Below are 23,131 nucleotides of genomic sequence, written 5' to 3'. Positions count from 1 at the left end.
TAAAAGCAATTCAATTATATAAAATCAAACATTTTAAACACTTACATTTTGATTACACACAAAACCTGAAACTCTTATTAGTGTTAAGTAAGAGTTACTTTCCACTGTATATTAATCTCTCTTTTTACTATTTTAGTTTTTTTCCTTTATTATGAACTTTGTATTATGACTTTAAAATATTATTAATATTGAAGATAACATAAGAAAGGAATTTATATATAACATATTAGAGAATTTGTATTCTACTTTTTTTAGTTAGAGGTCATGATAAAATATTTGTATATATGAAATAATAATTTATTAAAAGAATAAAAGTTTATAATTATGAATTAAAAAGACAGATACTGATATAGATTAACATTTTCTAAAAGCCTCGCTCGCCGTATTCCCCGCCAAAGAGCGTCCAACTATAAATAAGACCCTGTTCAACTTTCATCTCCCTCCTGCACACTCCATTCAAAAGTACCCTCCCTTCAAACCCGAACTAAATAATTTTCCTCTCCCCTTTCCTCTACCCCTTCTCTCCACTTCAAACCCCACTCTGAATAATTTAGGAGCTCTTCTTTCACTTCTTCTCTCAGGTTCTCTCTCTCTCTCTCTCTCTCTCTCTCTCTCTCTCTCTCTCTCTCTCTCCTCGTGAAAGCACACTTGAAAAACTCGATTTGTCTCTGAATTTTTGGATACAATAGAAAAATTGTTTTCATCTTTGTTTCCGATGTATTTGAATTCTATATTGAAGCAGCCGAAAATCGTCTTTCTCAGATTACATTTCTGTGTTTGAGTTTGTATCGGTCTGTGTTGCAATTCTACTCTGTACAATCTAGATATTTCGAATAGATCAACCGTTCATTTCATTCGAGTACAGCATGAAGATTTGTTCCGCTGAAAAATGATTTGATTTTCGGGAGAACGATGAGGATTTCTGAATTTCTCCTGGTCGATTTTTTCATGGTTTCAATAGTCAAGGATTTTAATTGTCGATTTATTGAAGATATTTTAATTCTTTCTTGAGTTAGAGAGAGATAGGTTGAATTACGTTATCTGAGATTAGAAGCTTTGGTTTGCAGATATTTGTTTACAGAATTTGGCGGATCTCTTTTCATCATTTTTTATGTCAAGTTATTGTCATTCTTGAGTTAATTTTTTTTTTTTTTTTTTTGTGTATCACTATTGTCTGAAAATTAGTCGGAATAAGTAGAGGTTCTATGTAGTTTTAGTTTTATATCTCAATTATTATAACGATATTCTTGATCATGTTAGCTGTATTACGTCCATTTCTGTGTAAGTTAGAACTAAAGTTCTGCTTTCAACTTCTTTTTGTTTCCTTAATTCAGCATCCTGACTATGGATTCATATTCTTTGAAGTCTGTGTTCGATTTGCCTCCGCCTTTTCGTTCGTGTTTTAGTTACAGGTACGGTACATAAAATTCTTTTATGTGAAAGATATCATAAGTGGTTGTTTAGCCAAATAATAGAATCAATTTCGTCTACCTTGTTCCACACATTTTGCTTGTTTCACAACGGTTAAAAGTGAGATGACATCTTTCTTTCTTGATAACTGGATTTTCGGTGCACATCATGGAACCCAAACAAGTTGGCTGTTTCATTTTCCTCGCACTCGCTTCCTCTCTCCCTTGATGCAAACAGGCATAAGGTTTTAGTTCGTGTCACATTTCCCAAGGTCTTGAATAAGACATGAAAGTCATCTATCACTTTCTTTGAAACATAAAATAAAATTTAGTGTTTTTCCTTCCAACCCTTTGACTGATCAGGTTCAGAAAATACTAATAACCTGGCTTTGTCTCAAATGACTTTCTCCATACGGCATGCAGATATTTTAATTCACTTCAGAGTGAATGCTTTCCTATCTGTTTCCACTCTGATGTAAACATGGTCATCTCTGCACCAACTGGCAGCGGTAAAACTGTACTCTTTGAGCTTTGTATTTTGAGGCTACTTTCCAGGTTCATATCTGCGGGGGGAATATTCATACATGAAAAGGGATCTCTTAAAACAGTAAGTCCTTTCCTGATAGAAAAAGCCTATAGTCAAGTTATTTTTTAATTCTTGTGTTAATGTTATTAGCCCAATAATTTTTTGCTACAAAAGCAGATAAGCATCAGCCTAAGCTTTAGTACACAGTGAATCATATGAAGCACATTTTAATGAGTATTTCCGTTATGTATAGTAACTACTCAATCATCTTCACTCTTCGTGTTAAGATCTATATAGCCCCATCCAAGGCTTTAGTACAGGAGAAGCTCCGTGATTGGAATAAAAAGTTTGGGCCATTAGGAATAAATTGCTTGGAGCTGACAGGTGACAATGAATCTTACACTCCAAGGAACATACTAGAAGCTGATATTATTCTCACAACTCCTGAGGTCAGTAAAATGGAAGAACATAAGCAGATCAAGACCATTTGTTACTCTTTTTTATAATTCTTTCTTATTTAAAATATTAAATGGATATATTTTATATTCACCCGAAAAATGGATGTATTTTAATTTTATAATGAATTATTACGTTTATGCATGCATATGTTCCCCGATACCCTTAACCTCCAGAAGCATATATTTTTCAATAAGAAATTAAACTACACATAGAGATTTATGTGTGATAAATCAGCATTCCTTATTGTGTTCCTAAAATATGTCTACCTTTGACGGTCTTCTCCTTGGCCGTGTACACAAACATAAGAAATAGGCCGACTAATTTATTGATACTGTAGGAGATAGCTGAACTTGATTTCTTTTTCCAATGAATAGAAATTTGACGCAGTGTCACGATACGGTATAGAAAGTGGTGGCTTGAGCTTTTTCAGTGACATTGCACTTTTACTAATCGACGAAGTTCATCTATTGAATGATCCACGTGGAGCTGCCCTTGAAGCAATTGTTAGTAGAATAAAAATCGTTTCTGGCAATCCAAAATTGAAATCAAATCCTCTTGCTCAGGTCCGCTTCCTAGCTGTGTCTGCCACAATTCCAAATATTGAGGATCTAGGTAATTTTTATTAATTGATCTTGTTACAAGAGTTGTTAAATTCAAATAACATGCCAAAAACCGTGGGAAGAATTTTATTCAATACATGCACTATTGCAGCAAAGTGGCTTGAGGTTCCTGACCAAGGGATCAAAAGGTAGTTTTCCACGCAAACATCTATCTAGGACTCTATCCCATAATACTGAAAGTCAATATTGAGACCAATTTTTTTTAATGTTCCCAGGTTTGGAGAAGAAATGAGGCCCGTAAAGCTGACAACCAAGGTTTTTGGTACGCAAATATAATAGAACTCAACCATCGTTCATTTTGTTTCTGATCAATTATCATTCCATCTCTTGCATTCCACTACAAAATCTATTCGTTCAAGTTGCATCAGCTTTTTTGTCAGAAAAAAAGGGGATGAAAGCAACAAAGATGATGAATTTGAATTTGTGAATTTTATTGAATATTAGTCAATGTGGTATTTACTCCTGTCAGTAATATAGAAATGTTTTGATACCATTCGTTACCATATTTGTATAGGCTATGCCCCTGCCAAGAATGACTTCCTCTTTGAGAAGGTTTGTTTGAAGTTGACGAAGTTTAGAGATTATCAATCTTGATTTTGTTCTACGAGCTGCTACTTTTAAATAACCCATTGTACTAATCAAACTTATTTTTATTTATGCGTTATACATCTCTACTACCGTGCAGCGCCTTCAAAATTATATTTTCGGTTAGTAAAGATAAGTCATCCTGCCAATTAACAGCTTGAAGCTTTTCACCCCTATTGACATTTCTATACAATGAGAACTATTTCCAGTCTATATGTACAAATGATTTCAGATATTCTCATGCAATACTCGAGAGGGAAATCTGCTCTTGTATTTTGTTCAACAAGAAAAGGAGCACAAGAAGCTGCTCAGCGACTCTCTCAAATAGTAATGACTTTTGGTCAATCAAATCCATTCATTAAGAACAGAGAACAACAAGATCGGCTGAGGGAGGCTTCTCTATCATGCAGTGACAAGCAAATGCAGTCATACATTCTTTACGGTGGTATAAAGGAATCTATTTATTGTTTTGGGCTTTGGATAAACTATAATTGTTATTTGAAATTGACTACAGTCCCATGCACGTGATAAGTGTTCAAATTGATTGATTGTGACTTTTAGAAAATGGTTTTCCTACAGTTGGTTATCACAACGGTGGGCTTTGCCTCAAAGATCGCAATATTGTAGAAGGCCTTTTTCTCAAGGGAGATATTCAAGTACTTTGCACTACAAATACGCTAGCCCATGGAATCAATCTCCCAGCACATACCGTGGTTATTAAATCAACACAGCACTTGTATGTAATATTTTTTCTTTTTATGCATTTCACTGTAGCATATTGAAAAATATGTTTTTACAAGTTGGTTTATTGAAATATTATGGACAGCAACAAGGAAAAATGTCTCTATATGGAATATGATCGCTCCACTATATTGCAGGTTAGCTTCTTAAGATTCATTATGATAATTGTTGAAGATCTCACAAATGTTTAGAGATGTGGCTAAATTATAATGTATATAAGTGAGGTATAAACTTTATCTTAATTGTCGATTTTGTATGAGTGAAGTCTTAATCCACTTTATAAGATAGTAACATAGCTAATCCTACCGAAAGTTATCCCCTCCCTATCTCATAAGTTTCGGTATGTGAGCCAAGTCACTAAAGACTTGAATAGTATTGTACTTATGTAGCTATCATGTCTTCTTCAAGATACTCTCACATATGAGATAATTTAGCATCGTACTAGGTGGGGAGACTATATGAAGGATATTAATATAGGTTATGCTCATCACCCTAGTAATCTTACAATGGATCATATTTCACTTTGGCATCTCTAACTAGGTCTTTCTTCATTCTGTTACCTAAAACATGTGTTTCCAAATTTATTTTTAGATCATTCATTGTGAAACTTGCATTTTAGAAGTCATCCAATTCATTTTTCATTGAGCGTGAATAAGACTAATGTCCCTTTCTCTTTGATCCATTTGGATGTATAGCATTTATCAGTCTCAAATATTAGGTTCAGATAATCAGTGATCCTACATCCAGTCTCAACTTTTCTCCCAAGAAAAACTAGTTCCACTAATCATCACAGAAGTTTGTACATTGCAAACAGCAATTACAATACTCTAGAGGATATCAGCCTCTATTAGTGTACATACCCTATGGTTTTCTTCATTCTTTGTGTGCCTTTTTTTCTGTTTTGATAGTGTAATAATCAGATCTTCTAGAATCTGTTTTTTTCTGACTGTCTGTTATGATTCTGTTAATGGTGTATGCTGGCTACACTTACTAGGTGTCTATTTAACAATGTACTCTACACTTTCTTGTTTCAATGGAAAATATCCCAAATTTAAAGATTATTCCTCATTCTTAATTCTATCATGGTATGTAGAGCTTAATATTTTTTTTTCCATTGGCTAACATTCCCGACCCGTCTACTCCTTTCCCGGTTCTTTTCTCCTATTCTGTATCGGAGAAGCTCTCTAATACAAACTTTTCAATCTGGAAGCAATAGATTGAACTTGTCATCAAAGCACACCGCCTTCAAAGCTGTGTTATTAATCCCCTTATCTTGTCGCAGTATCTCTCCCTTTGATTCTATTTTATGTAAAGGGAATCCTGTATACATTGTTTGGGAAACACAAGACTTCTTCTGTGGTGGTTGCAATCGTCTCTGTCTACTTCGTTCCTCGCTAGTGTTATTGGCTGCAAGCAATCCTTCCAACTATAAGGAGAAAAACTCACAAATCCATTGCATTAAGATTTTGGATTAAAAGTGTTATCTTGGTCTCTTATATGGGTTTGTTTATGTCTTATTGATATTGAACCTCTCTAGTGTGTCCACTCAAAGAACCCAACAAATGATGTTAGAGTTGATAGTTCGTCTTGGTGACTAACTCGGACAAGTATGGTATGAAGTCCTCTCTAGTGTGTCCACTCAAAGAACTCAACAAATGGTGTTAGAGTCAGATAGTTCGTCTTGGTGACTAGCTCGGACAAGTATGGTATGAAGTGCATGACGAATTGTTGGTTTGTGGGTTCCTTGTATCAAAAAATTTCCTAATAGGTTTCAGACAACATTTTCCCGTGGTATGGGATAGTACAGGTAAGGAACATATGTTCATTTTGAAGCCCCAAAAGTGAAGAATGTAATGCCCTTACAGTTTCTTGACATTTGCAAACGTTTTGTATTGAACTTCGTAACTAAAATAATTCTTCCTTTTGAATCATACAATAGAATTTTCTTCAAACATGATTGAGAGGAACAAATTCCCACCAAACAAAATTTCAAGAATCTGAAAACTAAGAACCCAACAAAAAATTGGGTTGAAAAGTGCAAAAGCGAAAGCTTCTAGAGCATAGCAAGAGATTTAGGTTGTACAGCTAAAGCTATGATACCATATCCATTGACTAAACGCCTCTCATTGTTGTGAGAATCCCATTTAATAAGAATCTTTAACATTATTCAAGAAAAAAATTGTTTGTAGCTACACAAGAGATTTAGGTTTAAGAGTTTGAAGCTATGGTACCATATCAGATTTGACTGAATGGTTCTCATCATTGAGAGAACCCCATCTAATAAGAATCTTTTAAAGTTATAAAGGGAAATTTTGCTTAATATGTGACTATTTAGAGTTATTCAAATTTGTCAACTAATGAAGTAAAACAAGTATGCAATATTTTTCAAGTATATATTGTGGAAAAATTATAGGGAAATCAATAAAGATGTTATAAATAATGAATTTAGCTAATTAAAAAATAGCGTTTAATTGTTTCATGTTGTGTATATCAATTGAGGAAAAAGTATTTATGGTTCAGATGTGTGGAAGGGCAGGCCGACCCCCATTTGATGATACAGGCATGGTTATAATCATGACAAGGAGAGAAACGGTGAACTATACTACTTACATATATATATATATATATATATATATATATATATATATATATATATATATATATATATATATATATATATATATATATATATATATTTCCTACTCCTTTCTCTCTCTTATTTGTTCCTATACTGACAATGTTTTTAATTTTGATCACGAGCTCTACTGTTTCACAACACGTGTTCTTATCTACTCTTACATAATGTCATACAACAGGTTCATTTGTATGAGAATCTCTTAAATGGGTGTGAAGTGGTGGAATCACAGTAAGACTGTCACTCCCTAAATTGCTATATAGATATGATGGCTTTGGCTATTCCTCATGGCCTGCTAACGTTGCATATTTACCACACTCAGATAATTAGTGTTTGCTTACTATAGATTGCTCCCATGTTTGACGGAGCATTTACTTGCGGAAATAGTTCAACTGACAGTATCTGATATTACAAAAGCAATTGAATGGCTTAAATTCTCCTACTTGTATGTTAGAATGAAAATGGTAACTAACTCCGGATGCCTATCTGATAAAATGCATTGTTCCTTAGTTTCCTGTCCCATCTGATAAAATTCTTTATGAACAAGCAGAATCCTATGAACTATGCAATTAAGAAAGGCATTTCTGGTGATAGTTTAGAGAAACATGTACAAGGTACAGTTGTCTTGATTTGCCCCTCCATTTGTCTCCCTCGATAAATTATTGAAGCTATTTTCTCTCAGATATATGCGTGCATAAAGTTAAAGAGTTATCGCAATGTCAAATGGTCTGGGTTGATGAAGACGGTTTCCTCTTGCGACCATTAGGTATTAATATATTTCAAGTATAATGAATATTCCTGATGTAATGTTAAGAGGTTATAATCCAAATTGATTGCTGATGTCTTCTTTTTCCTGCCTTAGATCCTGGAAGGTTAATGACAAAGTACTATTTGAGATTTGACACTATGAAACAGATAATGCGGACTCCTGAAAATTGCAGTTTAGAAGATGCACTTCATGTTGTGTGCAGTGCAGAAGAAATTGCATGTGCGGTTATATTTGTAAACAAGAAATTAATAAACAATGCATTGACATTAAAACTTGACAATTCTGCACTGTAAAAATGAAGGGATACAGCTTAGACGCAATGAGAAGAAGCTCTTAAATGAGATCAATGCTGATAAAGATGGACGGCTTCGCTTTCACATTCTTGGAGATAAAGGGAAAAAGAAAAAGCGCATTCAAACAAGAGAAGAAAAGATATTTATTTTAGCCAATGACTGCTTAACTGGTGATCCATCAGTTCATGACCTATCTTTGATTCAGGTGTTGCATTGTAACATCAGTATGTTTTGTTGATCAACATTCTAAAATCTTTAGTGATTGAGTAAACTTGATGCTACAGGATATGAATTCTATATGCTCAAATGGATTTAGAATTGCAAAATGCATGAAAGAGTACTTTGTTTACAAAAGGAATTACAAAGGAGCTGTGTATTCAGCACTTCTAGCCAAATCACTCGACCAGAAACTATGGGATGACAGTCCATACCTTCTGAAACAGTTACCTGGAATTGGGATGGTCACAGCAAAGGTAATATTTATTGATGCGTTGATGTTATTAACGCTAATAATACATATGCACAAGCAACCAGTTGGGGAATGTTCTTATTTTGATGTTCTTTCTAGGCACTGCATTCAATGGGAGTTAAATCGTTTGAGGCACTTGCTGAAGCTGATCCTAGGAGAATAGAGCTAGTGACTGGTCGAAAATACCCATTTGGTAACCATATTAAAGATTCTCTACTTTCTCTGCCTCCAAAAGTTGATGTGAAGCTTGCAGAAATTGAAAACCATATAGAAGGAAAGTCCAAGATAGTAGTGACGTTGGCTAGGATATCAGAGTCAGGCCAGTCAGTTAAAGGACATTATGCTGATATGGTGTGTTATCTGAATGTCTTCTAAGGAGAATTTCTTGCCTATGACAATTAAAATAAGTTGCACAAATTTCTTTCTCACAGATTATTGGTTCAGAGGACAACACTATTCTCTTTCATGAAAAGATAAGGTGATGACTTACTAATTCAGTTTTTTGACTTGATAGTGTACAAGAATTAACAAATCCTAAGAGCAATTATTGATGGTATTGACTCGTTGGTATTATGGCAAACTAAGTATGAAATTGTTCTTTCTCATCTGATCAAGGTTTAATGTTCCCCAAATCGTTACCACAGGGTTGATCAGTTCCCCAGGTACATAATTAACCTTGCCTTTATGTTTTAGTAAAAACTTAAAACAATATTGTAGAGCATTTAAGACTACAAGGGGCAAAGAATTTTAATTTGGAGGATTTTGAGAGCAATGTTTAAAAAAAACATCACTGTACATAAAAGAGATTAAAATATTGGCCATTGTAAATGTGAAAAGGCGGGTTCGAAGTTTTATTGCATGAAACTTTGTAGCAATTTATGATATCTTATCAACTGGATAATGTAAACTGTTAACCTTTAAATAATTACAAATGCAGTTCGAGTTGCTTATGGAAATGAATGAAGTTACACAAATCTCACGGTCACACAAATTTTAGGCTGAGATAAATTTCTTTTTTCATGTTGCAGCCCATACTGTGCAACAATTCTAGTGCCCATTCCACAAGAGAAGCAAACTATCAAAGCTGATTTTATATTTGAGAAATACAGTAAGATGTGGTCAATAGAAGTCTAAATTATATCTTCTCCAGCATAATTTGTCTAAATTGTGCAGTTATCACTCAATAGTTCAGTTTGGTCTATTCAGTTGGCATTGATGTCCACCAAAAGCTTTCCTTAATGAGAGAGAGCAATTCAATTGTGCTTTTGAAAAGAAACAGGAAGCAGGCTTCTTGTCCTCCACCACAAGAGATATATGTTATAGAAGATGACAACATAAATGTACCTCATTTACCAAAAAAAGAACTGTGCACCTTGAGCGTGGCCAAGGATTCCATGTTAGTCGTTTTCCCTTGAAATGCAAGATATAGTTGTTTATGTTCTCCTTGTTAATATAATCTTCAGACCTAAAATTTTGTGTGTTCTATTGCAGTCCAAGTTTCGACCTCTTGGATGAAAGTTTAGATGAAGGTACAACTCCAGAGATGATTATATTGACCTTTATGATTTTGGAAAACATTCTTTCATCTTTCTTCTGCTTTACAGTGGGTTTTGGCAATCGTAATGAGCATTTTTCTTGTAGTGGAAGATGGGCATTTTCTTGAGGTGGAAGAGGAGAAATGCAAAATGATCACGGAGAAAACAGTATTTGACCACATTCGTCAGAAAGCTAAAAGCTTTTCTCTCCTATCTGCATTTGATAACATTCGCTGTCCATCACTAGAGGTCTTTCTTTCAAAAGATAATACCCGTTTGAAGAGGCGTGATCATCATCATGAGATAGTTGTGCTGGATGATGAAGACGGACTTGAAGTTCCTCAACCAAATGGTGTTAATTTGCCTGTTGAGCTCAAAAACGCAGAACAGGATGGCATCCGACCTCAGCTGACTTTAAACAATCATTATACAGCTGGAAGCTCAAATATAGTTGATACAGGTACACCTAGAACGTGTCATGTGATTTAGCAAGTAGTTTTCGCCTTTTGCATATCATGTTATCATTGTTTCTTTCTATCGCAAAAGCTTTTTTTCCTCCCTGAACCTGAATGGAAAACCAACTGAAGAAACTGTTTTTGACCATATACGGAGAAAATCCAATGAGTTTGCACGGATTAATAAGATTGACTATTCGGAATCAATAATCCATAAAACAGAGTTATTCTCAAAGAATAATCCCAGTTCCTTGAGCGCTGCTTTTGGTGTGGCAAGAGAGTCAAATTCCTTGGACATTGACAACGAGAATATTCTTACTTCATATGTGAAAACTGCTGCTGAGGTATGTGCATCCAGTATCCAGGTTGGTACCTGTAAATGTAAAAAGAAATGAAAGATTCTGTGCTATTGATGGAGAACTAAATATTTCTAGTATTTCAAAGCACTTTTCTTTCATAACTTCCATTTATATCCTAACAGTTAGTTTTTCGATGTTCAAGGAGAAAAAACGGTTGTTAGAGGACTCAGATCCCGGAAACTTTGCCGCTAGTAAGAAGCATCGTTGCACTTCCAGAGAATTTATAGAAGAGCAGTCTAGCCCAAGTGAAATGCGAAGACAGTGCTGTTCTATAGAAACCACAGGCCAAAAGGAAATAGAGTCATATCTTGGGTTTAAAAGTGTATTTTCCTTTCTCTAAGTGGAAAGCCGAGTAGCTAAAAAGAGTGTGATACCACCCCCAAACTTGTACTCATTGAAAGAATTTATGATCAAAATCCCTGTGTGCTGCTTCGTGGAGCATTTGGCACATGGCACTGCAGGACAGTTATAAAGAAGTTCGCTACCCAAATAATCTTGGCCTCGAGTCTTTAAATTGGAAACTGAAGAAAAAGAAAACAAACAAACCATATTGATTGCCATATTAGAAAATCCTAAAGGAAAACGTCACTATTAAATATCATAAATTCACCACAACACTTTATTAAAATAAGTTTAAAAGACGCTTATAAGAATTGGTTTAATAACCCCAAATAATTTTCCAATAAACTTGTACAAATGTCTTCCAATATCAGTGGATTTGAATTTAATGCAATTGAACAGTGTAGTCAATACTATGCTTTTGTTTCCTACAGCTCCTTAATTTCTTTCCGCACTCCATGAATTCTTAAAATGACAGTTAAAGTGACTTTCGGAATATATGTTCTGGAAATCTTTTCGAACAGGTTTTTCGAAATTTCACGAGTCAGATTTTCAAAATGAAATTTCTGGAATAGAATTTTTATAATTAGATTTTTATAACAGAAATTCTGGAATCAAATTTTTGGAACACATTAATACATTCAGGAAAAAGTATTTTTTTAATAAGCTTTTACGAACAAACTTTTCATAATGCATCAAATATTTTTAAAAATAAGTTTTCCAAAAAATCCTTGTAGGGATGACAATGTGGGTTAGCTCAATCTATTTAGGTTCATTTGCACTTGGTCCACAAATGGCGTACTTTGACATTTTCATTATATTTATATCCGTATTTTGACATGTACGTTATATCATTTAAATTTTAACACATTTAAAATACATAACACTTGTTTTTTCCACTTATAAAAATTTGGATGTTCATGCAGAAGTCCAGAAGCAAAGTAACCAGTATACATTGGTGCAAGTTTTTTTTTTTCATTTTCTTATGCATGTCGTAGGAAAAAACGCGTGGGATGTGGGTCATGCAGGCCAGGCTTTTGCGAGCCAACGAACTCAATATTGTCCTGCATTTTTTGGCGTGCTACGAGCCGGTCTGTCAGACCAAGCCCACATGCCACCCCTAATTATGTGTTTTGGAAATATGTTTAACATCCTTGAAATGTGTTGATAGTAGGGATGACAACGGGACAAGAATGGGTTCACTATCTCAATCTCATCCCTAGAGAAAAATTCATCATCATTCTCATATCCTTATCTAATGGGTATCAAATTTTTATCCTATCTCCATCCTCATCGGGTAATGAGTATTTACTCGTACCCGCTTTCTTACTATTTCAAAACTAATTAATTAATTAATTTGCCACAACATTTAGCCACGTTCACCATATTAATTACACTATTGTCATCAAATAATATATCCAATTTCTCAACAACATACCACAACCTCTTAACACTAATATACCCAATTTCCCTGAGTAACGCTAATACTTCAAAATAAATCCATCGGTTAGGATCACATGACCAATTACTAGTTTTCCCATCAATATATTCAAATAATCCATCGCTTTGAAAGTGTACACCATGGTGAACCACAACCTTGAATCTTTGGTCAGACATCCCAAAATCAATACAAACAAAAAGCCTATAAAATATTAACACTCTTTAAATGGGGGACCGTTTACAGAATAAAAAACGCATTAAAGGTTGGTGGAGACAAAAAACCAACATCATTTTGAACCAAACCCATCATCGAAAACTAACAACAACTCAAATTTAATCGATCCAACTTATGGAAAAATAAAACGCTGCAAAAAACCTTACTTATAAAAATTAATCTAAAACCCTAATCAGAAAGCTAACCTCTTATATGAAGATGCACACAAACTAGGAAAGCAAGTTCACACAACAACAATGTTCTCCAATAGAAACAAATGCCTAATGTACCCACAACCTCCTCAAATGTTCAACGGAAGCAAATGCTCAATGCCTAATTATAAATCCTAAACCCAATTTCTTTTCACAACCTTTTTTATTAGAAATTAAAAAGGAAACTACCAAGTCATAGTAAATTAAGGGACACGTCGTGCTACAATTCACCATATTACATGAATAGTCCATCCTATACATTGTTTTGTTATCGATTTAGACAATGTTAGATAAAAGAACTTAATTGAATGAAATTAATTAAAATTAGAATCAAATGAATATTTAAACTTAAAAGATAAAATAAAAATAATAATTGTGGAAAAAAAAATCTCTTTATTTTATATATATAGTTATAGATAAAATTAAAAAAGTATTAACTTTGTATTTTTAATGTATTTTGTAATCTGTATATTTATGATTGAATATTTTATTTCATTTTTATCAAAATAATAAATATTTTTTTTATTAAAATCCCTAAAAAGGTCATGTGAGTACACATAATCAAGTAAGAGGAGGAGAATTACACAGAAACTAGTAAGAGGAGGAGAATAACACGGAAGAAAAGAAAGTGCATCAGGAAGTACCATTGACAATGACGACGGTCGCAGAATCACCGGAATCTGAGACACACTCAGCATACGACGACGACTCCAAAACCAACAATCCTCAAATCTTTAATCAAACGACGCCGTTTATTGATTACGCTGCTGCGCAAGCCCAGCTTTACCACCGGGCCTTCAACGACAGGGTTGATTCAACAATTGATGCTGCAAAATCCCGTTTCGCCCAAATCCGCTCTACCTCTTACGTTCATTTTAACCAGACCTTGGTAAAATCTCTTTCTCTCTCTCTCTCTCTCTCCCGAGGAAAAATTCACAAGGAAAATGACCTGTGTATAAATTTGATTCGCCAATGTATAATTGGATGACATGACTCATTCCGTTGGTTTGTTTGGTTATTCCCTCAAAAGTTTTCGTCATCTCATTTGCATGATTTTGATTTCTGTTGAATGTAGGATTCTTTGGATGACCTCAAGTCTCAGTACAATGCTTATGAAGATCTTTTGTTTGGAAAGATCAAAGGTTTGCATTTTTGTGGTTTTGTTTTTCTGGCGATAGGTTTCTTCTGTTTTCCACTTATGAACTTTCATATTTAGGGTTTTGTGGTTGATGTTTCATTGCAGAGGGTGTACTTGTTGCAGCTTCACATCCGTTGATTACATGTGGAGCTGCTGCTGCCCTGGGTCTTGTGGTACTTAAGAGTGAGATCCTGTGCCTTTTACTAGTGAACTATGAATTGGATTCTTGCTTAGGGTATCTGTTAATTTCTCCTTTAACTGTTTTTATTAATTTCCCAAATTGTACTGTCACAACAATTTGTCCTGTAACACTTTAATCTTCGTAATGTATAAATTGGGTGACGATTTTGTATTTGAGGGAGTAATTTGGTGCAAAAAATCATTGGAGGAATAATATCTGTCATTAGTTTTGCTACAACAATGTTTGGACTTGGTAATTCCATAGTCTTTTGGGGCACTAAATTGAGGGTATACTCTTGATTTTAAAGCTGATGGTATCATTTCTGACTATACCTTATGTTAACTGAAACAATGTTATTGACCTTTTCCTATTTGTCCTTATGTTATTCTATTAGAAAAAGATTATTTATTTTTCTTCAAATTTGGTTATCTTGTAGGGCCTAGACAGGTCTTGTACTATAACACTTTGCGCCTTTTGGTCAGTGAAGAGGTGAGTAATGACCTCATTATATCTGTTGACTTGTCAGGGATAAAGAAGGAGGATTTTAATTTAATTAATCATGACTTGTATGTTTATCAAAGAGGGTCGAACAGATTTCATTACTATGTTTTGTTAGAAATACCATCCCTTGAAAAATGCTGTTGAATATAGACTTCAAATTTGTTGTGTAACTTTTGTTGGACTTAAATGGAGGCAGGGGAAAGAGTAAGTCAATCCTTAAAACAAGAACGTAAAAAGGGTAGAAGGAACATTCTTTATTAATGAACATGCTTTATTTGTACTTTTCCTTTGTAAACTTTTTACTTTTTGTTTATGGTTTAATTACTATTTTGATCCCTATATTTTTGTGTTTTGATTTTTTTTGGTCCAATATTTGTTTTTTGTTCAATAAAGTCCCATTATGTATTAAATTGATTCAATGTGGGACTAGGCATCTCATAATGCTCTGTTCCCTATCTTATTACTATAAATATTAGTATCAATTGAAGTGGACCTCAATATGAGTTGTGACTTGTAATACAAACGAACGTTATTAAACTCATTTTCTTTTTACTTGGTTGTGAGAAATGCTCGCAATTTGTTCACTAGAAATCCAATGATATGCATGTGATGAAGAGCATGCAAATCTGCATAGTAACCTTGATTATACCTTTGGCATTTGTTTTTGGATGCAGTCTATGATTTCTAGAGCCCATGCTGAAATTAAAGAGTTGCGACAATCAATTCAGATTTTAAAGGCTGAAGGTGAAAAGATGGAGGTAAAACTATATCTCATTTGATATGGGAGTAGTCTTACAGAGCTTGTAATATTTAATTTTCAATATTTCATGCATTAACAGTTTCTATGATATAGATGAAAAACCATAGCATAAAATATTAGCCCATGAAATATTTGGAGACAAAAGAATGGTCAAAAGATTTATAAGTGGAATCAATCCTCACCTGATAAGTTGGTTTTATAGGGTTGAGTTGAGTTAGATTTAAAGTATTTAGTAAGAGAAAGACATAAATACAAGGATTTACTATCACCCAAATCCGTAGAATGTAAATATTCAATATTGAACTCTATTTACATTTTCTATAACATCAACAATCAACGGATAAAGTCCACCAAAGCCTTAGCTAAGAGATTTGGATATTGACATCCGTATAAAATTACTAGGTAGAAATATAAAACCTCTTTTTCAACTGGGTGGAACCCTCAATTTTCCAAAGCATCTTTTCATCACTTCCATCAAAATCCTCTTCTAAAATCCTCCAAATTTTATAAATATTATGTTTGTCATATTTCTAATCAATACAGGGCTAAACAGTGCGTTACACTCATCATAATGATGGTGGCTAGAGACTGTCTTATTGCTGTCTGAATCTTAGCAATGCTAGTGGTTACTATACTAGATCCAAGATAGACTTTGATATCATGTTAGAATTCAATCTTAGGACCAAAATTAGTTCCACAAAATTGCTTAGTGAGGTAAGAATTGCCCAAGCTCTTGGAGGGCTGTATTTTACCCATATATTCAGTTGATGAAATTTCAACACTAACTTCTCAAAACAATTATGATTAGGAGATAGGGTACCCTGCTAATTTGATGTAATGTGGCTAGGGACTCATTGACCTAGTACTTTTACTGAGATAAATGTTGGCATTCTACATATCAAAGGTGATACTTTTACAGGTTGTTATGGGGAGTATGACTTCACACTATCCCTTTAATGTCATGGGTTTGGCCTATGAATTTGAGATAATCTATTTGGCAAGTGAGTGAATTACCCAAACAGACTTTAAAGTATATGTTAGAAAAAAGAATAAGAGGGGGGAATTTGTGGGTCTTGGGTAATTATGGGGTTTGATTAACCCACAGGTAAAAGTAACCCTCTTGGCTCAGCTAGGAGGGTTATCTCTCTGTTTTGTGTAATAGACCGGAAACCCAGTGTGAAAGGAGAGTGCTCTTTTGGGTACACTTGTGTTCTAGTCTTTCTATTCTTTAGTCCAGTAAATCATTCTTTCTTTCCAAATTTTTCTCTTTGGTTCTTGGAAAGACTCGATTCTTTGGTTTAAAGAAAGGAATTTAACCATATCCTCACTTTGACTGGTACTTTTGTTCAAATATTAATGCTATACTTATTGTTTTCAGAAGAGTGCAATACATGCAGAGGAGCAATTCTTACATGGAAGGACGAAACTCAGGTTTACAACTTTTGGAAGAGGAGCCGAATGATTTTGTATTTATGCATTGATAACAATAATTTGTAAATATTTCTTATTTATAATAACAGACAAGCAGGAAAGCAGATCCGGAATGTGATTCATTCAGCACACAAAATTGAAAGACGAGCACATGGTAAGCAAAATATTGTAAATTTTTTTGGAAGGATACCCAACCTAATAAGTTGGTAGAGGAACCTTTCACTTTTGGTTTTTATGTTTTGGCTTGGTCTTGGTATGCTAGGTTTGAAAGATATCCTTGGAGAACTCCCTAAAAGAGAAGCATCCCTTTTCCGATCACAGGTAATTATTCTGTTGGCAGAGTCCGGTGTCTCATTGCTTAGGTTTACATGAAAGCTTTCAAGAGCTCAACCCATGAAATCGCATCATGAAATAAGTAAACTTTTTTATTTTTACTTTTATTTAGACATTCTTAACGTGAAATAATTGTAGCTATAATATATAATAATTTAATACATACTTTCAAGACCCAATCAGGCGTTAGCTTAATTATATGATCGGGCATAGCTCAACTTGTGATTATTTAGATCTTTTCCGTATGTTATTTCCTTTTTAAAATTGAAAACGAGTACATATTCAGATTAAAAAGCATGCTGTAAATACCTAACCTAATCCCAGAGCCATGGGATTTACTTGCATAGATTTGTGGTATAAATCCAAGTTGAGAGAATCTTGAAACATTTTTCTTATCATATTTTGATTCTTATTGGTATACATCCATAAAATGGTTTTGGAATTTAGGATCTAGCAAACTAAGTTGATGAACCAAAATCAAGCCATAGAAACATGACCTGTCTTTGTCTTGTAATGGTCTAAGAATAAAATTAATCTAATTGGATCACAAAAATCAAAATATAGAAATAGGTATGAAACCCCTTTATTCTGTACGAATGAAGAATAAACAAAGTAAACCATAGAAATGTAAGATAAGAACATAATATTCAGTAGAAATGATTTAGAATCACAAAAGAAGGCAAGAACCATGTGGAACTCATGGATCAAATCTTATGAACAAAAATGGGTATAAAACTTATATTTGGGCTCCAAAGACTTTCAATCAAATTAACAACAATTATCAATAGAAAACAAAAATATGGAAAGCATTAGAAAGTAATGAGCACACAACATGAAGATAGCCAATATCTCTAAAGCTGAAGCTTCTAAGCTCAAATTCTCTGATGAAGAATGCCAAAAATATTTGAGGTTTGTTAGAAGTGGGTTTTAAGCCATGTTAAAGGTGGGTTTTAAGCCATGTTAAAGGTGGGTTTTAAGCCTAACTCAACCCCACAAAACCGACTTACAAGGTGAGGTTTGCACCTCACTTAATACTATGAAATTTCCTTATCTCTAGTCGATGTGGGACTTCCAACACACCCCCTCACGTCGAAGTACATACATCTCGTGCGTGAGACTAGAAATTAATTGGTGGTCTGTTAGCGGCCCGATAGTGAGCAGAACAGAATGTCTAAGAAATCTTGCTAGGATAGTCTTTTTTGTAAACAATGACTCTGATACCATGTTAGAAATGGGCTTTAAGCCTAACTCAACCCCACAAAACCGGCTTGTAAGGTGAGGTTTGCACCCCACTTATATATATATATATATATATATATATATATATATTATGAAATTGCCTTATTTTTAGTCGATGTGGGACTTCCAACACACGCCCTCACGCCGAGGTATATTCATCCCGTGCATGGGACTAGAAATGGGTGATTCGATAGCGGCCCGAGATAGCATGTAGAACAGAATGCCCAAGAAAGTTCGCTAGGATAAGCTTTAACCTGGTTCTGATACCATGTTAGAAGTGGGTTTTAAGCCTAACTCAACCACACAAAACCAGCTTGTAAGGTGAGGTTTATCTCTAGTCGATGTGAGACTTCTAACACACCCCCTAATGCCGAGGTATATACATCTCGTGCGTGGAACTATAAATTAATGGGTGATCCGTTAGCGGCCCGATAGCAGGTGGAACAGAATGTCCAAGAAATCTCGTTAGGATAGGCTTTTTTTTTTTTTTAAACCATGTCTCTGATACCATGTTAGAATTGAGTTTTAAGCTTAACTCAACCCCACAAAACCGACTTATAGGTTGAGGTTTGCACCTCACTTATATACTATGAAATTGTCTTATCTCTAGTCGATGTGGGACTTCCAACAAGGTTGAATCCCCCAGCCGTCAACAACTTGCATCTCACAATCCGTGGAAAGTAAAAGCCCATGGATAATTGACTCAAGTGCTTTTGACCAAATTTTTGGTGATACCTCTTTGTTCTCAGCCCTTTCTTTTCCAAAAAATCCTCATTTCATAAACTTAGGCGGTGGTTCTAAAGTTTCCACACAAGGAGTTCTTCAAGTTTCCCCCTTCTCTTTCATTAAATATAAAATCTGTTCTTTTTGTTCTTGGTTGGCTTTAGAATCTTTAAGTCAATTAACCAAGTCTTTGAATTGTTCAATAACCTTTAATCCCAATTCCTTTGTTATATAAGAACGTGGTATGGAGCGACCGATTGAGAAAGACATGAATCTAGAGGTTGGTACTATTTTGGAGCTAGTCATCATGTGTCTTGTTTTTCATCTCCATTTGCTAAACTTTTACATGATTGTTAGGGACATCTTCACTTATCAAAATTAAAAAATGATCATTGAACTTCATAGTCATTAGATGTTAGAATATGACTATGTTAGCTAGGAAAACATGCTAGATCTTCTTTTACTAAAAAGTTTTAATCAAGATGTAATTATGTTTTTTTAGTCATTCTTCTAACAGTTAGGGACCAAGTTGTGTCTAATCTTTTAGTTTTAGATATTTTGTTATTTTCATTGATAAATATTCCAGATGTACATGGATTTATCTTATGAAAAATCATTCTAAACTATCTTCTATCTTTACATTCTTTTTTGAATGAAAATAGAAATCAATTTGGCCAAGTAATTATAATTTTAAGGAGTGACAATGTCAAATAGTACTTCTCTAATTTCTCTGCAGCTTTAAGTTCACTTGACATTTCATACAAGGTCAAATGATCCTCTCTTTCATGTTTCTCCCGCGTTTTTGGTTGTGTATGTTTTGTTTATGATTTATCTCTAGGATTGGATAAACTCTCTGCCAATGTGGTTAAATGTATCTTCTTGGCTATTATTAACTTCAAAAAGGGTATTGTTTTTACTCTTAGAAAACCAAGTACAATATGTCTGCTAATGTCACAACTTTTGAATAGACTCCTTTCTTCTCCTCGTTTGTCCAAGATGTTTTCCGTCTACTAGGTCCTCCGTAGACCATTAGTTGAGTTTGGTGTTCCTCATGCTCTCGAGAATCCCATCCCTAGTCAAAATCCTCTTGAATCATCATCACCTCCTCTTATTACCTACCAATGTAAGATCCAAATGACTAGTCCAATGCTCCAAGGTGAATCCTCTTCATCACGTTCTTCTCAATCATCACTCAATACCACAACTCCTAGTAATGATGATTCAACTTAGTGCATTTTCCTCCAGAATGGTACTGGTTCTACATGTAATCCATATCCAATTTATAATTTTCTAAGCTACCATAGGATGTCTCGTTCATATAGGTCTTTTATACCATTTGTGTCTTCTATTACTATTCCTAAAAATGTGAATGAAGTACTCTTAGTTGACCAAAATAGCACATGGGAGTTAGTTCTCCTTTTGTCTTGGAAGGGGACAACAAAATGTCAGTGGATTTATGCAATTAAACTTGGCCCCAGTGGTGAAGTTGATATTCTCAAAACACACTTAGTTGTTAAAGGATATACTCATATCTATGACCTTGATTATGGTAATACTTTTTCTCTAGTGGCTAAAATGACTTTTCGTCTTTTCTTTGCCATGGAAGTTATTCACCATTCGCCACTTTATCAACTGAATATTAAAAATACTTTTCTCGATAGAAGAAGTCTACATGGAACAATCTTTTGGGTTTGTTCCTCGAAGGGAGTTTGGTTTGTAAGTTTCATTGCTTTCTATGGTCTCAGTTAAAAGGTGTTGTAATCTCTCAAAGGAAATATGTTCTAAATATCCTAAAAGAGACAAGTATGATTGATTATTGACTAGCGGATAGTCCTATGGGTCCAAATAAGAAATTAATGACAAAACAAGTATTCATTGGCATTACCAGTCCTTGAGATTTTAATAACTTGAGCCAAAAATAATTTTTTATTTCTTTAAGGAAAGACATAAAGATAGACAATAGTTTAGATAAATCTTTCTTTAAATAAACCCAAATACAATGTGAATATTCATCAATAAATGTAGAAAAATATTAAACTCCAAATATGTGACTCGAGACACCAAATTCAGACTAGACAAAATTACATCTTGTTTCAGTCATGTTTGGAAAGGATAGGAAATATTTTCTTCAATATGGAAGTGTGGATGACCCAAGTGATCATACAAAAGTTTGGGAGTCTTTTACCAATTAGTTGACCCATACCACACTCCCTCGTAACAATAGAATTGCCATAAAATCTTATTGGACAATTTAATGACTTAGTTAACTGACTTAAATAAGGTTAAAAGGGAGAGTAGGGACAAAAGGAACACCCAAGGAAGAAATGGAAACTTGCCCAATTCCCTGGAAAGCAATTTTAGACATATTCGCTCAAGTAAGAAAATGAGGAACTCTTGGAGACGAAATGGAAGAATGAGGCAATTATACCGAAATTATAATGAGAAGCACCCGAATCAGTATCTATGGACTCTAAGTTTCCACGGTTTGAGAAATGCAAATTGGTGTCATAATCATTTCTTTGGTGGAATCGCACTTGGTCTTTTGGAGGTATTGCATGTTTCTTGTCTTCTATTGTCCCTCCACCTTTGGTCTTAATTTATATCTGTCTCATAATGAATTATATTTGTGGATGTTGTTTTGTAATTTAAAAGGATGATTTCCTTGAACTTTACTTGGTCTCATGGTTGTCGTTTAACCTTCCTCGTTTTCTGCTTCTTGTTTGGTCCCAATCATAATGCTTGACAGACTAGTGTTTGAGCCTCTGCTGGGTTCAGGCTGAAAATTTGGAATAATAACTTCGGTTGAAAAATGAACTACTCCTTTGCTTTCATGCCGAGCCATCACTATGTTAATATAACAACTTTCTTATATGGAGTTTGCGACTAATAACAGCTATTAATGAATAGAGTATTAACAGACTTTGATTTTGGTGATTTAAATTTTTTACTGTCTGGTTGACAGGTTTCCCAACTTGCTTCTGAGGCAAAGAAAGAAAAAAGTACCTTGACCAAGGAGATCTCCAAAATTAGCAACTATGGCATCTCGGTTTGAGAGACTCTGCTTCGGCATTTTCTAATTTACGTGCATCTTAGTCTTCTGATCACGAGCATGATGTCTGGTGATCTTTTTCAGGACTAACAAAGTTCTGTTGTTATATTATAATATATAATATTTTTAATCCCTACGGTTCGTGAAGTTTTCCTGAGAGGGAGGTTTCATGCCCACAGTAAAGAGAATGTGAATGAATACGCATAAAGTGACAACTTCACAGATATGAAGTTTTGTGCGGTCTCTCTTTTCACAATTTATAAAGTTCAGTAGGCTACGGTGACACTGTAGCACAACGCATAAGTATGACTCATTTTACATACATATTGGGAATGAGCATATTGAATTTGTTATAAATCAATGAGCATGACTCAGTTGAAATCACGTCATTTGACATTTTGGAGTTGTTACAAGTTACAAATCAATGAGCATTGGCTCTGGTTACAATTGTTGAACCTCGCCCTGAGTTGGGAAATCAGTCTCATGATGGGGGAGTAACAAGAAAAAAGTTATGACTTCCCATAGTGAATGTGTTATTAGTTATTTGTTTTCATTTAATTTTTTTTCTTTTTTTTAAATGTTTTTAGTCAATTCAATTTTTATCTTGTGCAAAAAAAATATGTTTGTTTAAATCATTTACAGTTTTAAGATCAAATTTTACTGTAAATAAATGTTTTGTAATTTTAAATATTTAATAATTAAAAAATAATTTGAAT

At 34.2% G+C, this 23,131-nt stretch overlaps 2 protein-coding genes across 2 annotated transcripts; both read left to right on the top strand.

The window, feature by feature from the left end:
* Window positions 1-450: 450 nt before the first annotated feature.
* Window positions 451-11,374, top strand: RCK (DNA helicase ROCK-N-ROLLERS). The gene is made up of 29 exons (XM_028071018.2): window positions 451-581; window positions 1,335-1,412; window positions 1,833-2,016; window positions 2,223-2,384; window positions 2,769-3,006; window positions 3,106-3,142; window positions 3,230-3,276; window positions 3,529-3,566; window positions 3,700-3,721; window positions 3,832-4,044; window positions 4,179-4,335; window positions 4,426-4,477; window positions 6,861-6,932; window positions 7,157-7,206; window positions 7,322-7,439; window positions 7,526-7,589; window positions 7,658-7,741; window positions 7,838-7,963; window positions 8,046-8,242; window positions 8,322-8,510; window positions 8,606-8,857; window positions 8,938-8,984; window positions 9,151-9,168; window positions 9,535-9,614; window positions 9,713-9,902; window positions 9,998-10,035; window positions 10,148-10,501; window positions 10,719-10,861; window positions 10,998-11,374. Exons 2-29 carry the CDS (start codon window positions 1,345-1,347, stop codon window positions 11,193-11,195), a joined length of 3,438 nt encoding a protein of 1,145 aa, XP_027926819.1. The 5' UTR covers window positions 451-581; window positions 1,335-1,344; the 3' UTR covers window positions 11,196-11,374.
* A 2,248-nt stretch (window positions 11,375-13,622) lies between these two features.
* On the top strand, window positions 13,623-22,870 carry LOC114183351 (alanine-tRNA ligase). The gene is made up of 9 exons (XM_028070355.2): window positions 13,623-13,949; window positions 14,136-14,202; window positions 14,304-14,381; window positions 14,816-14,868; window positions 15,555-15,638; window positions 17,019-17,071; window positions 17,161-17,225; window positions 17,334-17,392; window positions 22,329-22,870. Exons 1-9 carry the CDS (start codon window positions 13,713-13,715, stop codon window positions 22,416-22,418), a joined length of 786 nt encoding a protein of 261 aa, XP_027926156.2. The 5' UTR covers window positions 13,623-13,712; the 3' UTR covers window positions 22,419-22,870.
* Window positions 22,871-23,131: the final 261 nt, after the last annotated feature.

The sequence above is a fragment of the Vigna unguiculata genome, chromosome 5 (genome assembly GCF_037176805.1).
Source record: "Vigna unguiculata cultivar grain cowpea cultivar isolate G323 ecotype 2 chromosome 5, ASM3717680v1, whole genome shotgun sequence".
NCBI classification, from domain to species: domain Eukaryota; kingdom Viridiplantae; phylum Streptophyta; class Magnoliopsida; order Fabales; family Fabaceae; genus Vigna; species Vigna unguiculata.
Note: the sequence above shows the minus strand (reverse complement) of the source record. Positions and strands in the feature narration are given on the sequence as shown.

Excerpts from the sequence above, each read along its gene's own strand:
- RCK (XM_028071018.2), top strand. The coding sequence starts at position 1,345 with ATGGATTCATATTCTTTGAAGTCTGTGTTCGATTTGCCTCCGCCTTTT. Across the intron at positions 3,143-3,229 it reads CCTGACCAAGGGATCAAAAG|GTTTGGAGAAGAAATGAGGC; the intron begins GTAGTTTTCCAC and ends TAATGTTCCCAG. Across the intron at positions 7,964-8,045 it reads CAGTGCAGAAGAAATTGCAT|GGATACAGCTTAGACGCAAT; the intron begins GTGCGGTTATAT and ends GTAAAAATGAAG.
- LOC114183351 (XM_028070355.2), top strand. The coding sequence starts at position 13,713 with ATGACGACGGTCGCAGAATCACCGGAATCTGAGACACACTCAGCATAC. Across the intron at positions 13,950-14,135 it reads TTCATTTTAACCAGACCTTG|GATTCTTTGGATGACCTCAA; the intron begins GTAAAATCTCTT and ends TGTTGAATGTAG. Across the intron at positions 17,226-17,333 it reads AATTGAAAGACGAGCACATG|GTTTGAAAGATATCCTTGGA; the intron begins GTAAGCAAAATA and ends TTGGTATGCTAG.